Here is a 15,949-nt window from a genome sequence, read left to right on the forward strand (position 1 = left end):
GGCAAATTGGCATTGCAATGAAGCAGTAGGTGTTGGAACCGCAGCCTGAAGTTGTGGGTTTGGGTACAATTAATCGTCCTCTAATGCAGTTTCACAAAATATGTAGCTCTTTAATAAGGACTGAAGCTCCAGCTTATTCTTTTTGAATGGAATTTAGTTATGGTAACAGAATACAGATGGATTTTCCCCTGCATTTCTGAATTTGTTTTCAAGTATTATTCACCAAAGAATGTGCTTCCACCCTCGAATAGCCAACTCAATACCTATCCAATAGTCAGAATAGAAATGAAGCAATCTGGGTACTTCATTGGCACACTGATAGCCAGTGCCAAGGACTAATTGGATGCGGAATTCTACATATAATCTCAAAGGCATTCCTGATCTTGAGGACGTGCTAACCCCCAAATGAATGGGACCACCTTGGATCACGTTGTGGTGGCTCTTTAGAGCAGTAGATATCTTTATACAGTTTGTCAACTGGATCCATTTGGGAGATACTGGTGTATGATGGGTGGGTGGGGGAGGGGAGAGCAAGAATGCCTAATTTGAGGGATCTGACCAGGATGTGTACAGTTCTATGAATAAACCTGTCTTTCTTACCACAGAAAGTAAAATGGAATTAATGCAATTACTGAGTTAAGAAACATCGATTACAAGAGTAGATGAGTAAAGACTACTTAATCACAGTAACTAAAGAGCTATTTTCAACTTTGCTGAAGCGGGTGTTATTCTTGGAGACTATTTTATATGTGAGGGTTTCTTTCTGGGCGTGAACTTGATATATGCATGGAAATTATTTAATAAGATACATCAATCCTATTTAAAAATGCCACCATTTTTGGGACTCCGCAGGCTTTCCACTTGCCATGAGCCCTGCTTGAGAATGTGAAGTTTTGGACCAAAAGTTTGACTTTCTGAGAAGCTCATCTCTTTGATGCTACTGGGAATACTTAAACTGAGCTGACTTGTATTGAAACATATTGAAAGTTTTTTGATTTGAGGTTTTGCCATGTAATGATGCCATGTTAGAACTATCTTCCATAACTGAACATGTGTTCGTGTGATGGTGACTAGAAATTAATAGGAAAGAGTTTGCTGCTGATTAAAATAAAATAATATTGCATTGAATTATTTCATAATGTACTGAATTCTGTGTCTTTCTCCCCTAGGGCTCATTTGCTGCCCAGTGTGCAGGCAGCAATGTTACATAAAGGACATCATAGAGAACTACTTTCTGAGGGACACTGGTGAATTGGACAGCAGCTCAAACAGGAAAGTTAGCCAGGTAATGTGTACTTTAATTGTTTTCCTCTTATCGCCAGCTTCCAAAGAAGCATTTTTGGCCACCCAGTAGTGCACAGTACTACTTTCTGTGGCTCTGTGCTTACAACATCAGATTAGGATGGTAGCAGCTGTTTGTGAGAGACTGAAATTGAGCCACTATGTATGCTTTAGAAGACAAAGCAAATGGTAGATTTCAAATAGTATTTTATAAATCCTACATCTTTATCCCCCGATAATCCCCTGGAAATGGTCCATGGACAGTATAGAAAAAAGTTTTCTGTATTATCTGGCCAGTATCATACCTACCCTGTCAGTAGCGAGAGATAGTGTGTGCACTGTTTGCAATTTTCTAAAACTCCATGGATTCTAGAACCGCCCCAGTGGATTGGGCGTTAGCAAATATACCACTGCTGTTCATGAAAGAATGGAGAGAGAAAGCAATAAATCACAGAGTATTTAGCCTGACATCAGTTTTTCTACTGGAAAACCAGTTGTGAAGGTACTGAGCTAATCTTTACTCAGTCTTACGTTTATTTGCTTGGTGAAGCGTTGCAAGCAAACATCTAACTCAACCACACCAAGGATTCAGTAAGTTTTATGTTCTCAAGTGGAACCCCAACTAATGCTCATTACCTGTATACGAATAAACACAATATGCAATTAATAGATTCCCGTTCTCTTTAAATAAAAATAATTAATATGCATCACCAAAATATCAAAAATCAAATAAAGAGATTTATTCTGTACAAAACATTGAATTGTGAGACTCTCCTCCTTTAGATTCCTAACAATTTTTCATACAAACATTTTCTTTTTGTAAAGCAATTTTTGCCTTGAACCCATCCATTTAATTTTGGGGATTTCTTTCTCTCCAGCATTTGTTTCAAGCCAGCAAAGTCAGTCCTTAACCTTTTCTCAGTTTCACTTTTGTGATGAAACCTATATTTAGCTTGCTGAGTTTGGAAGTCTGATTGCCAATGAACCTCGGGCCTTTCGTGCAGGCTGAGGACCGGCCCTGCGCAAAAGAAGGAAAGAAGAACGGCGCAGAAAGGAAGGTGAGGTGACCTGGAATGGAGTGGCATTGTGGAGCAAGTGTCCCAGAGAACAGGACACCAGAGGGGGACAGGGAGAGGTCCCAAACCAGGAAGAGAGACTGGGAGAGGTCCCAGCTAAGGGATGAAGACAGGGCTGGAATAGGTCCTGTTAAGTTAAAAGAAAGCAGCAGAGAAATAGGCTCTGAATTAACGAGCAAGCTGCAAGGAGCAGACTTTAAGCAAAGTGGGCTCGAGAAAAACCTGTAAGATCTATGAAGGCAGGTGAAGGTTGGTGACTCCGTGCTATGGGCCCTTCGGGGCAAAGGTACCCCTTTGGAGCAGTGGTGTTCTGCTTGGCACGGCCGAAGATCTGAAATTGTGCTTGTAACGTGACGCTTGAGTGTACCTTGAGATCCAGGGGAAAGGAATCTCAGAAGGCAAGACTGAAACACAGCGAGGTGGACTGTTGTTGAAGCTGTTTGAGTGGGAGCGACTTTTGGAGAAAATTCCAAGGCGAGATTTTCAAATGTGGAGATTGGAAACCCTCAGGAGAAAGACAAAGTCTCAGTGAGATTGGTTGGCTCACTATGTGCCAAATGCCTGGGTGAATTGTTGAGAAATCTGTGGAATCTGTTTGGTCGCATCTGTCATTTATTGTGTAGTGTGTTGTGTTCAATCACAGTTTACATGTTAAGTCACATGTACCTCATACTTACCCTGAATGTTAAGAATGTAAGATTATGGGCAGCATTCCTCCCCCTCCCTCGGCTTGGGGGCGTGCTGCCATTTTACAGGGGCAGGCCAATTCAGGCCTGCACAGCGTGACGTCCGCTCGGAAATGCTGTGTGCTCCCTGTGGGGGTGGGATTCTCTAAGCCGGGAGTGCGCTCTTTGCACAGACCTCCTCGAGGCAAAGTGCCAGCTCAGGGAGATTGGTGGAAGTTCTAAAAAAAATTTGCAAGGGTAGAAAAAATATTCCTGACATGTCCCCTCATGTGACACTGTCACATGAGCTGCAACATGTCAAGTTCAATAAACATTTTATTCACATTTTAAATCTTTCATGAAACCTCATCCAGCCCCTGGATGAGGTTTCATGTTTTTTTCTGAAGGCAGCGTGGGCTCTTTGCCTGCCCACCAACCTTAACGTTGGACGGACAGGTCCGTTAATTGGTTTAATAACTTTTTTTAAAGGGCTTAAGTGGCCGTTGACAGTTTGGTGGGCGCACAGCCAACTCAGCTGCTCGCCCGCCGAACTGAAAATCCAAATGATGCGGGGTGACGTCGGGACACCCGCCCTCTGTCACCCCACGTCATTTTGTGCGTCAGTGAGCAGGCCCTGCCCCCCCCCCCACCTCTCACCAACCGGAAGATGCAGCCCTATATTTCTGAACTTATAGAGCAAAGTTTATTGTTTGTGCAAGACCCATGGAACCTTGTGGCTTCATTCACTTAGTAAGTGTCTTGAACCTCAAACTTTATCTAATTTAAACAAAATGTTATTGCTTCCGAACCGGAACCCCACCCTGTTCCATGACCAGGGTCTAGCCAAGGGTCATAACACTTTTCATAGAGTGTACATTATCCCACAATGAATGATTATTCACATAACATCTAATGAGTATAGTATCTTCAGTGAGCCCCTTGTATAGGATCTCACTTAAAATACTTGGCAAATACAATTGCATATGCAATTCCTCAACAAAGAGCCAGTGTTTTGACAGCTAAAGTACTTTTAACTTCCTATTTTCTTAGTTTCCTGAGTTAGCGATCATCTCCCATTTTGCCCACAATAAATATTACGAAACCAGCTGCACTCAAATACACAATAGGAAGATTAACAAGTGAAGCCTTGCTAAAAATGACAAGTTTCATGTTCTTTGAGCCATCTAAGGATGGGAACTGAAAGTATGTAACTCCAACGCATCAAAACCAGCATCTAATCTAGCCTTGACTGCACAAACAATTCAACTGACCAGTCAAACTTTGCATTTGCTCTGTCTCTTCCTTAGATAAAAGGTCATCTTTTTGTGGTGACCTAACACAATTAATTGGGATGTGATTAACACTCCCTAAATAGGATTGTTTATTTAAAGTTATTCCAGACCTACAATGCTTAAAATCTAAACCAACATTTAAAAGCCTGCAAGCCTGACTCTCAATTTTAAACTCAACTCTAATTTTATTAATAATATATTTCTCAAATTCTGCAGTGCCACCTCATAAGTTACCAGCATGCATCATGGAGACCCCTTTATGTTACCAATAAAACATTGCGGGATTTGCTTTTAGTTGAACACAACCTATTTTCAGCAAAAATCGATCTCACTGAAAAATGTCGCACCCTGGAACTACCACCCAGACCATCAAGACATTTGTTTAGTTTCCATAGTTTTCCTTCTGCATCTGCTGTCTCTTTTTGGGCAGTTTAAGTAATACTTCTCTGAAAAGTATCCCCCTGCAGAAGTGGGGCTTTAATGTTGCTTAACCCACACACCCACGAATAAGTATCCAAAAAAGCTAAAAAGATGTAAGATTACTTTTCCAGCTGTCGGAGAGTCCACTCTAACATTTGCACTGCTTTTATAACCCCTAGTAACTAGCCATGCTTTAGGCTTACAAGGCCTTTTCAGTATAAATCCAGCTTTGTACCAAAGCTGGTTGTTGTTTATTAAGTACCTCAATGAACTGTAAACTCTCCAACTACCTTAATTCGTTTTGTTTTGGTTGTCATCTTCATACCTATTATCCTGAACTATTTCACTTTTGTTAGCTGACTTTTACATGATTCTAAGTTCTGACTCTTCTTGATGCCTTCTTGTGTCAGGTGTCTTTATTTTCAATGTATAACGTCTGTGGGCAAGCTCTTTGATGCAGTGGGTGGTGTCCCTACCTCTGGGCCAGAAACTCTGGGTTTAAGTCCCACTTCAGGACTTAATGGCCACAGAAGGTATGTTTGCAGTGTGACCAAACAGGTTGATTATCAGCCTATAATTCCTTCTGGCACACCCAATGGCAGGCGGAAAAGAGTACGAGTGTTTCCTGGTCAGCCTTACTACAGAAGGCAATGGCAAACCACGGCAGTATTTTGCCAAGCATAATCATGGACCAATCCAGTGGAAGTCCATGGTCACCAATGCCCTGTCAGGGCAGGGTACCTGAAGGAGGAGGAATGTCTGTGGGTCTTGTTCATGGCACAAACCTCATTCTTGTTTTAAATTGTATAAGTGATATGTCAACATTTATAATACAATTTTGGCATCTCAGCTGTTGTCAGTCATGCTTCCCACCACTGGTGGCACTGTGTACATCTCTAGCTTTGCCATCGGGTTAAGGGAAACATCTGGAGAAAAATAAAATGAAGACCTTTTCTTATGGTCTGCATGGATAAATATTCCTGAATTATTTCAGTGCCTCTGTTTCTTATTCCCCCCCCATCTCACTTTGCTCCCCTATGCCCTCTTAGTCGCTGTGGTTTGTCTACCCTACTCTCGACATCTTAACATTGCATTGCAGCTCAAAAGCCCTTTTGTGGTCTTGCTGTGAACTGGCTTTTGAAGTGCAGGCCAAAGATTTTCAAAAGCATTTCCCAATGATTTTAAGGAAGCCTCTCTTGGTGAATGTGCTTGTAGTTTAAATAATGGGTTTCTTGAAAGGTGTACTTCTCTTGCTCTCGCATTCCAAAAGCCAGATCCAGTTTAGGCGATGCTTTTGACCAAATTCAGGAATTTCCCGTGAATGCTTCCCCATTTTGGGGAAAGCCTTTGTTATTTGCAGTGTAGAAACTTTACATAACAGGAGGATAGGTTGGAGAAGGAATTTCAGGTTCGGTTTCCTCCTTTCCATGTCAGCAGATGCTACTTGCTCCCACCCTTACTTTTTCCATGGCTCTTCCACTGCCTTCTGCCCTGACCACCCTGCGTATGTCTGTTCCTTTCCACCCTCCACCCTATGCTTCCAAGTTCTAGTCAGCTGTCACCTTCAACAATAGCTTTCATTTGTGACTAGGAAGCGCAACCTTGATTTACTTCCTCACCTGCATCGAACAACTCTAAAAGCACCCATGCTTTGGCTTACAGCATTGCCTGGATCCCTTGCCCAATACTATATGGGTACCACAGAAAAGTGCTGTCTTCCCAGCCAGTACACCTACAATCTCCCCTCAAAATACATGCAAAAGGATCTGAAGGCATCAGAGACAGCTGTACAAAGGGGGAGAGAAAATACACCAAAGGAGAAGGAAAAGGGACAGAGAAACAGAGAAAAGACAAGAGAAGGAAAGGCATATAGGAAGCTGAAGAAAAACAGCGATACGAGGATGAGTTTAAAGGAAGATCATTTACTCTGACTTGTCACAAGCCAAGCTATGGAAGATTCACACATTCAGAGATCAGGACTGGAGCGAGGAATAGAAGATCAATACTGGGGCATCCAGGAAATGTCAGTGAGATACTAGATCAGGAGGCAGTAAATACGTTCTCAGAATGAGCCATAGTGGCATCCGGCTTGGTTGGACTGCAGAACACTGAGCATGTACTTGTACGTACAGATTGATCACTCATATTGAGGTAGAATTGCATTGCTCCTGTGAAATGCCTTGCCATAGTTTCCTATGTTAAAAGCGCTAAGGCTTTTAATTATGCTAATTCATTACTGATGTTTAACACAAATTGGTTACTTTAATTCTGAAATTGATATTTAGCTTATGATCCACCTTGCTAAAGTAGCAAACTCTTTAGTAGACAGTTCAGGAATGTGACCTTGTTTAGTAACCATTCAATTTAAATTAAATACCTTGTTGAAATATTTTGTGTTAGTGGTTCCATTTTCATAATGAAGGAATAAATATTTTCATGTGCTTTAATGTTTTATTTGTAATATCTGGAGAGTTTAGGAGTCAGATAATATTTAATAAAACTCCATTTCAATTAACTTGGTCTTGCTCTTTTTGATATATTGATGGGCCAAACTGATATATGGGGCATAATTTGAAAGTTTGTGGAACATGCGCGTGATGGGTCACATGACTTTCTTCTGTGCTGTATCGTTCTATGACGTGCATATTTTCAAAACATATCTAAGGAATATAGAATTACAGAATTGTTACAGTGCAGAAGGAGGCCATTTGACCCATTATGTTGTTTCCCCATTTGGGACCTCCAGCTGCAGGCCGATTATGGAGTGAACAAAGATTCCTTAATCGCTGTCACGTGCATTCTTGGATGTTGGTTGGGGCAAGGGGGCTAGCTGGATGGCCTGCAATATTGGACAGATAATTGAAGTTTCAGATGAGCCATATTGCTTATCAAAGCTGTGGGGAAATTTGGGGATTTGAGTTTCCTACTCGTTTTTATTTTGGGATGCAACAAGCCTTCAAAGCACTTGCTGCTTGTCTTCTGACCGGGCAGAGTGCTGCTCGGTGTAGATCTCTAGCCCTTCTGGTGAAGTTAAAGCAACTTGACGTGAAATGAGAAGCTGTGTTCAGGCTGAATGCTTTAAATGTTTTTAGCCTCCACTGAGGCTCACTGGGTCAAATTGTATGTAGATTGGGAAACTATCCAAATTCCTTCTGCAAGCTTGCTTAGAGACTGCAAGCAAGGGGATGGATCCTCCACATGACACTTGGCACAAAATATTGGCTCAAGCTGTGAGCTGTGTCATTTGCCTTGAAATTTCATGTTTCCCTTCAGTATGAAAAGTATGAGCCAACAGCACAATTGCGGTACACCACATCAATATCAGGACATCATTTTGTCCCTGGCCTTTTGCCACTGAACTGTAAATGGCACAATAATTATGCCAACCTAGAGCCAGGTGTACATGTTGCAAACTGTGGTGTTGCCTTTTGTTGATAAAGAGAGAATTGTGTGCAAACATGGCTCCTGCAACGCTGATATAAGAATGAAGAGTAGACGCAACGGTATTGTGAAAGGAACCATTCCTCTTCAGGTTTATTTGAGTCCATTTCCACAAGCATGATGCAGGCTAGGAGCCAATGCAATGCATGGTGGTAGACAGCTGATTATCTACCCTCTCTACAGCCCTAAAGGCTCCTCTAAATTTAATGCAGAGTTTATGGTTAGAGATCCTGCTGCCCTGGGGACAATTTCATTCTAACTTGGGAATAGGCAATAAGCGCTAGCCTTGTCATTGATGCTTGTGTCCCATGAATAATTTTTTTTTTTTAAAGTGCTGTCCTGTGCTCTCTCTCAGGTGAGACATTAAACTAAGGCCCATGTCAAAGATCCCATACCATTATTTTGAAGAAAAACAGGATCATTCACCCTAGTGTCCTGGTCAATATTTATTCCTCAACCAACAAAGCTAAAACATATTATCTGGTCATTATATCATTGCTGTTTGTGGGACCTTGCTGTGCAGAAATTGGCTCTTATGTTGCAACAGTGATTGCACTTCAACTACTTGATTGACTTGAAAGCTTTTTGGAATTGGCACCCTATCCACAAACATTCACTCCCTTCACCACCGGCGCACAGTAGCAGCAGTGTGTGTATTATTAACAAGGTGCACCGTAGGAACTCACCAAGGCTCCTTAGACAGCACCTTCCAAACCCACGACCACTGCCACCTTGAAGGACAAGGGCAGCAGACGTATCGGAACACCACCACCTGGAAGTTCCCCTCCCAGTCACTCACCATCCTGACTTGGAAATATCTTGTCGTTCCTTCAATGTGGCTGGGTCAAAATCCTGGAACTCGTACACCCACAGTGCTGTTAGGGAGCACAGGGACTGCAGCAGTTCAACGCGGCTCATCACTATCTTCTCATGGGCAATTAGGGATGGGCAATAAAATGCTGGCCTAGCCAGTGATGCCCCCATCCCATGAATGAAAGTAATATTGCCAGAAGTTGTGAAAGACGCTACAGAAATCCAAGGCTGTTCTTTCTTTCCTTTAAATCCCAGAACAATAGCGATTAGGAAAGTTTTTAGGACAGAGCACTCAAAGCCACTAAAAATGTTGGGAAGGTTATGGAAGATTTGCTTCAATGCTGAGCCATTCTTGCTTGCTTTCCAAGTCATTTAAAACTTCTGATACATGAAGCTTCAGTAAAACCAGTTTCTCCGTAAAACTCTCTTGGTACTATTTTGAGGAAGAGCAGGGGTAATTATTTCCGGTTCTCCAGCCACCACCACTCCCAAAACCAACATCACTGAAACTGATGATCTTGTCGTTGTCGCATTGCTGTTGATGGGAATTTGCTGTGCAGAAATTGACTGCAGTGTTTTCTGCATTACAGTAGTGACTGCAGTTCAGTAGTGACTTGCCCCCTTGTGTCAATATTAAATACTGTCTAGATGGAAAACTCTAACCTCAGTCATCTCTGTGCCAAAACTAAATTGACTGCCACAGATATACATGAACAACAGTTTGCGGGTGATTGCAGTGTGTCAAGAAGATATAATGTCTATAATGTTGTTGGAAATTATTTTAAAATAGAGTTCTAGTAGTGTCTGTGTGTGTCTTAATTAGATTAAAGCCAGCTGGTCTAGAGGCTTTGATGTATAGAAGAGAAGTAGGTTTGAAATGTTAATTAGGTGAAGTGTAAAGGGGGAAATTTGCATTTTTAAATAAACTATTCAAAAAGATGGGTGAAATTTTGCACCCAGCCAGTAGAAACCAAACAATGTTTATTTTTCCCAAAGTTTACTAATAAATTGGTCTCAAGAAAGGGTTTTATTGTCAGGAGAGGTAAAGTTCAAAAAAACCTAGTGATACAATAAGGATTTACATTCAAAGAGGAAAATATGTATAAAGGAAGAGAAGGCTGTTGGTAAAAGAGAGAGGATTCTGAGATCTAAAGCCTCTAGCCTGTAAGGCTCAAGCCGCTGTCCAAAAGGACCCAGAGCTGAAAGTTCTGTTGAAGAGTCATACAGACTCGAAACGTTAACTATGTTCCTCTCCGCAGATGCTGTCAGAGTTTTTCCAGGTATTTTTATTTTTGTGCTGATAAAAACTAGTTTTGAATGTGACTGTGTGCGCTTTGCCAGAGGTCTGTTTAAATTTGTATGTTTTACTGTTGCCCTAATGGAGCTGTAACTGGGAGTCAGATTAATTAGGGGATTTTTAGGAGTTGCTACAGTAATTTATAGACATATGTATGTGCTTACAATCTTCTAATTAATAAATGCTTAATTTAGTTTTATAAAAACCTCGAGACTCGGTGGTCTTATTATAACTGAATTCAAAGCCTGCATCTCGAAATATACAAATTGCAAAAATTGGTTATGACAGTTGTTTCAAGTTTCCCTCTGGGATTTGAACAGCTCAACATTTACCATCAGCTGTTTCATAATAAGTGTTGCTGCTCACTCTGCGCCAGATTTGCAAACCACTCTTGACCTCTTCAATTCTGCGTACAAAAAACTCGACCTGACCATTAAAGGTTGCTAAAACAAAACTCGTATACCAACCCAGACCTCGTTAGCCAAATATTCCATCTCCCATATTTGTTGAATGAGGGACTCGAATATATTGAGCACTTCCTTTCCCCAGCAGCCGCCTTTCTGTAAAGATCACTGTTGGCGAGACCCAATACAGGATCAGCTGCGCCAACTCAACCCTCTACAAGCTAAGGCAGTGACTTAGAAGAGATGCCCTACAGAGCAGTTGTCAGCACCACACTCCTGTGCTGCAGCGGGACCTGAACTGTGTATCAGTGACCATAAGAACGCTAAAGATATTCAATCAGCAGTGCCTCCTCTGCATCTTTTGGGTTCAGTGGGAGGGCCATTAAACAAACGTTAGTGCCCTTCTTCCTGTAGCCAGCACCAGAAGCATTGGAGCGAAACGCCTGCAGAAAAACTCATGTAAAATCAACTTTGATAGAAACCCACCAATCTGTCAGGTCCAGTTTTCTCAACTGGCCAACATTCCAGGGGAGGACAGAGAAAACACTTTGAAGCACTCCTTGAAGTGCGGCGGTGTTGACCCTAATGAAGGGGAGGAGCTTGCTACTAATTGTTCAGATTGGCGGCAGCTTGTCCATCAAGCTGCATCATGCTGTAAGCCCCAACATCCTCATGATGAGGCAAAGCAGTGGCAGAGAAGGAAAGAAAATCCAGCACTCTGGATCCCGCTACCTTGTACCCCACGTGCCCAAACGCCTGGGGGTTAAGAATCGGTCTGTTCAGTCACATGGAGGACCCATGTTAGAAACTCGCAACCCTGAGCAGACATCATCCTCAAATTGAGGGGCAGGCGATGACAGTGCTTTAAAAGCACTTCATTAGCTGAAAAATGTGCCACATTATATAAATGCAATTCGCTTTTAAGCATAAACGCTTTGTTAATTTGCGCCTTTTGTTAATTTGATGCTCAGTTGGGGGGCAGTTCTGCCTCCATCTCTCCACACTTTTAAACCATCTTCAGAATTTTTTCCACAAATCTGAGCCTCTCGCCAGATGCCATATGGTAGAACTGACTGCAGTTGGTCATTTCAATTGATCTGAACAGCGCTGGCATGATGAGCGGCTTTAAGTCTCTCTGGGCTAGGCCTGAGACAAGCCAGGGTTCCCACTCCATGTTGCCATCAGGTTACACCAAAGCAAAATAGTGTGGATGCTGCAAATCTGAAATTAAAAAAAAAAATGCTGGCAACATTCGGGAGGTCTGGCATCCTCTGTGGAGGGAGAAATTGTTAACATTTCGGATCGGTGACCCTTCATCAGAACCAGGAAAGTTGGAAATGTAATAGGATTTAGGAAAAAGGGGGTTTGGGATGGTGGAAAAGAACAAAAAGGAAGGTCAGTAATAAGGGAGAAGAGAAGAGATTAAATGACAAAAGAACTGGTGGTGCAGGGCCAAAGGGGAATGGTAGCGGGACAAGTAAAGAAACGAAAGGTGTGCCTGGAGGAGGTGTGAATGGCAGAATGATGAGCAGCCAAAAACAAGAGAAAAGTGGGGGGTAAAACCGAAACCTGCACAGGAAGGGGAAATAAAATGGGGCAGAGACTGCTGTTTGAAATTTTTGAGCTCAACATTGATCCAAAATGCTGCAAAGTGACTAATCGAAAGATGAGGTAATGTTCCTTGAGTTAAAGTTGAACTTCATTAGAACCGTGCAGGAAGCCAAGGACGGAGAGATATCCATCCCCTGTAGTATTTTTATGGTGTGTTAGCGATCTTTTGTTTCATTTGTTCTTTGGCAGGATGTGGGTATCGCTGGCTTGGCCAGCATTTATTGCCCATCCCTAATTGCCCCTATCCATGTGGTGACTCCAGCTCATGTATGCTATGTATAGTGTGAGCATCTGTTAAAACATTGAGTCTCCTAAAGTCTAGTCTGCAGAAAGCATGTTCTCGAGCAGGATTAAGGAAATTTGCTAGTAGAGTAAATTGTCGCACTTTGACCTGTCTGCTGAATATTTTTTTTCCCATTGCTCTCCGCCCCCTATCCCAAGGTCTGTACCAGCTGTGAAGATAACGCTGTATCCTCCAGCTTCTGTGTCGAGTGTGCTGAGTGGCTGTGCGATGCCTGCGTAGAGGCTCATCAGAGAGTGAAATTCACAAAGGACCACACAATGAGCAAGAAAAACCCAGGGCTCACAGGTACAAACTTCTAAAACTTTGTGCTGCACATGTGCATTTGTGCAGGTATACTTTTCTAGGTGCGTGTGATGCAAGTAAGCCAACCTTTGGAGTTATAGATCCAAAGTTTTTGTGCCCTTCTGAGGTTTTGACTTGCAGGGTTTTACAGTTCTGCAGGTAGCTGTTGTGGACTCACCCAAGTTCCCAGGTTTTTCACTTGTTAGCATGGATTGAGAATCTTCTCAGCCAATTCCAATCCTATCGGCGCCTACTTCCCAGCAAGGATCATTTTATAGCAAATGAGATCAGGAACCTCGGGTGAAGCCTGTTTTCTTTTGGCTCAAGGGCACTGAGGGTAATTGTAGTGTCTCCACTAATTTCCAGGTAAGAATTGAACCTTGTCTGAATGACATATTACCACAGCAGGCTGTACATTTACCCACTGAACCATCAGGCTACTGAGTTCTACTTTTCCCTTAATACAATAAACAGTTTTAGAAGTTAGAATTTAACTCTCTAAATAGACTCTCATCCGAGTTACTAATTTCCAATTTTATTCTCGGCGTACTTGCCTAAGATGGATTGTGGAGTTTCAAGAAGGCCACCTCTCAAGGCCAGTTTGGGATGAGCAGCAAAAGCTGGCCTTGTCAGTGACACTCACGTCCTGTGAAAGAATTACAAAAAAATTGAACTCTTATTCTTAAATTCTATTCATCAAAATTAAAAAAAAAACCTGTTTGAAACCTCCAATTTTAAGATGATAATCCCAGTTGAATCCCCTTCTTTTAGACATGTGGATGCACTGCAGCAAGTTGCCAGGTCTTCAACAGCACCTCCCAAACTTTCAACCTTCACTGCCTGGAAGTGCAGGAGTAACAGGTGCATTGGAACACCAGCTCCAAGTCAGACTTGGGAATATATTGACCATTTCTTCATAGTCTCTGGGTCAACATTCTGGAGCTACCCAGTGGCAACATGGAAGCATTTTCACCACATACATTGCAGCTGGTCTAGAAGGCAGTTCACCATGACCTTCTCAAGGGTGCCTAGGGATGGTCTATAAATGCTGGCCTTGCCAGCGTCGCCCACCTTTTGAAGATGAATTAAATATTATAGGTTGAACTCTATCAGTGCTGCAGCAGCTAAACTGTGCCATTTGGTGGAATGGCTTCTTTCAGTGCTGTCAAGAGATCAGCAACCAAGGGTAGCTGTGTACCCGTGAAATTTTCAAACTGGCCATTACAACTGTGAAAAGCATTCAACAGTAGAATTCTAGGTTATGTGCTAACCTTGGGTTGTCTTTGGAGGGAGAAATTTTGAGCTACTTAACACCAAGGTGAAATCCTGTTGTGCACAGATATGGAGAAGGAGCAATAATGTGGAAGTTCTTAATTCACATTTACTGTTGGGCTATTTACCAGCGAGGATTGTACTGTCTGCAACTTAAAGTGAGGTATCAACCAATTGGAAGAGTTGTTTTGGTCTGTGTGTATCCTGCATGGGAACACCACCGCCTGCAAGTTTCCCTCCAAGCCACATACCATCCTGACTTGGAAATATAATGCCGTTCCTTCACTGTCGCTGGGTCAAAATCCTGGAACTCACTCCCGAACAGCACTGTGGGTGTACCTACACTAAAGGGACCGCAGCGGTTCAAGAAGGCAGCTCACTACCACCTTCTCAAGGGCAATTTGGGATGGATGATGCCCATGTCCTGTGAAAGAGTTTAAAGAAAAAAGAAAATCACTATTTGTACTGGGTTCGAGTCCCACTTCAGAGACTTGAGTACAAAATCTAGGCTGACACTTAGTGTACACTGAGGGATGTGCTGCATTGGTGGCAATACTGTCTATTGAATGAGGCGTTAACTGAGTCCCCAGCTGCTGCCTCAGGTGGATGTAAACGATCCCACAGCAGTATTTGGAAGAGGAGCAAAGGAGTTCTCCAATATTTTGGCCAATATGATCATTCAGTCATTATCACACTTGTTTGTGAGACCTTGCTGTGCACAAATTGGCTGCCACGTTTCCTACATGACAGCTTTGACTACACTTTAAAAGAACGTCATTTGTTATAAAACACTTCGGGGCATCCTGAGGTTGTAAAAGGCGCTATATAAATACAAGTCCTTTTCTTTCCTTATTTTCTTTAATAAGCCTGCTACTTATTGGGCAATGAATTCATCAGATCTCTGTCATATCTCAGACTAAACATGAGGAACAGTGAGTGTTTGATACCTCATGGGAGGAGAAGAGTCAGATCACTCTGTACTATAGCACTGGAACTCAAAACATATAAGGGCAGAGAATGTCCCGAGAATGTCCCTAGCATGTTTAACAAGAATAACCAGTTCTAATTCCCTGTCAACTAATGAATGAGCTGCAACGAGAGCAGATGTGTTTATATCTTGTCCTAAATGTTGAGTAGAACAGTGTAGGTAAAGCATAGACATTCTATAGGAACGAGGTGAAGGTGAAGTTTATGGTAATGCTTTAATAGGTTTTGTTGGTGTTGGTAATGAGCATTAAAGGCCGTTTCTGTATCTTGATGCTCAGAGCAGGAGTGGAGGTAATCCCAGGGCTCTTTGTTTCAGATAGGCCAGGAAGCAAAATAAATTTCTGTAATTGATTGATTTTTTTAAACGCCCTCAAAGTTAATGCTGGGTGATATTTCAATGCAAATGAAATTGTTTCTGCTGCTGGATTTGGTGAACGGTGAAGCTCTTTTGTGACATAGGAACATAGGCCTTAGATGACCATTCTTAATTAACCAAACAAAGGCTTGGCTAAGATGTTTTTATAGAACTGTTCATTGTGCTCAACTTTGACATCAGCATACTGATGAACTGAAGAACTCTGGTATTTTTCAGTCAGTTTGTGCAGGCTCGGGTGAAGTATTGCATCTCCTTTCAAATAACCCAATCTGTTTCCAGTTGGATTGCTTCCAGAACATTGCATTACTTGTGTTCATGCAGCTCCCTGAAATATCATGTTGGATAATTAGGTGACTGAAGTTTCTTTAAGAGCTTGGTGTAGGCTGGATCCAGAGGTAATCATCACTCAACTAGAAATGTTGCTATTC

The 15,949-nt window shown here is 42.2% G+C and overlaps 1 protein-coding gene across 4 annotated transcripts in view; it reads left to right on the forward strand.

Moving 5' to 3' along the window:
* LOC121271556 (transcription intermediary factor 1-beta-like) overlaps positions 1-15,949 on the forward strand; it is a 94,879-nt gene that overhangs the window by 37,984 nt on the left and 40,946 nt on the right. For all 4 annotated transcript variants that reach the window (XM_041177556.1, XM_041177555.1, XM_041177558.1 and 1 more), the window contains exons 2-3: positions 1,170-1,285; positions 12,742-12,889. In XM_041177556.1, coding sequence (XP_041033490.1) covers positions 1,170-1,285; positions 12,742-12,889 — 264 coding nt within the window. The remainder of the gene's footprint in view (positions 1-1,169; positions 1,286-12,741; positions 12,890-15,949) is intronic.

Source organism: Carcharodon carcharias, chromosome 31 (assembly GCF_017639515.1).
Source record: "Carcharodon carcharias isolate sCarCar2 chromosome 31, sCarCar2.pri, whole genome shotgun sequence".
In the NCBI taxonomy this organism is placed as follows: domain Eukaryota; kingdom Metazoa; phylum Chordata; class Chondrichthyes; order Lamniformes; family Lamnidae; genus Carcharodon; species Carcharodon carcharias.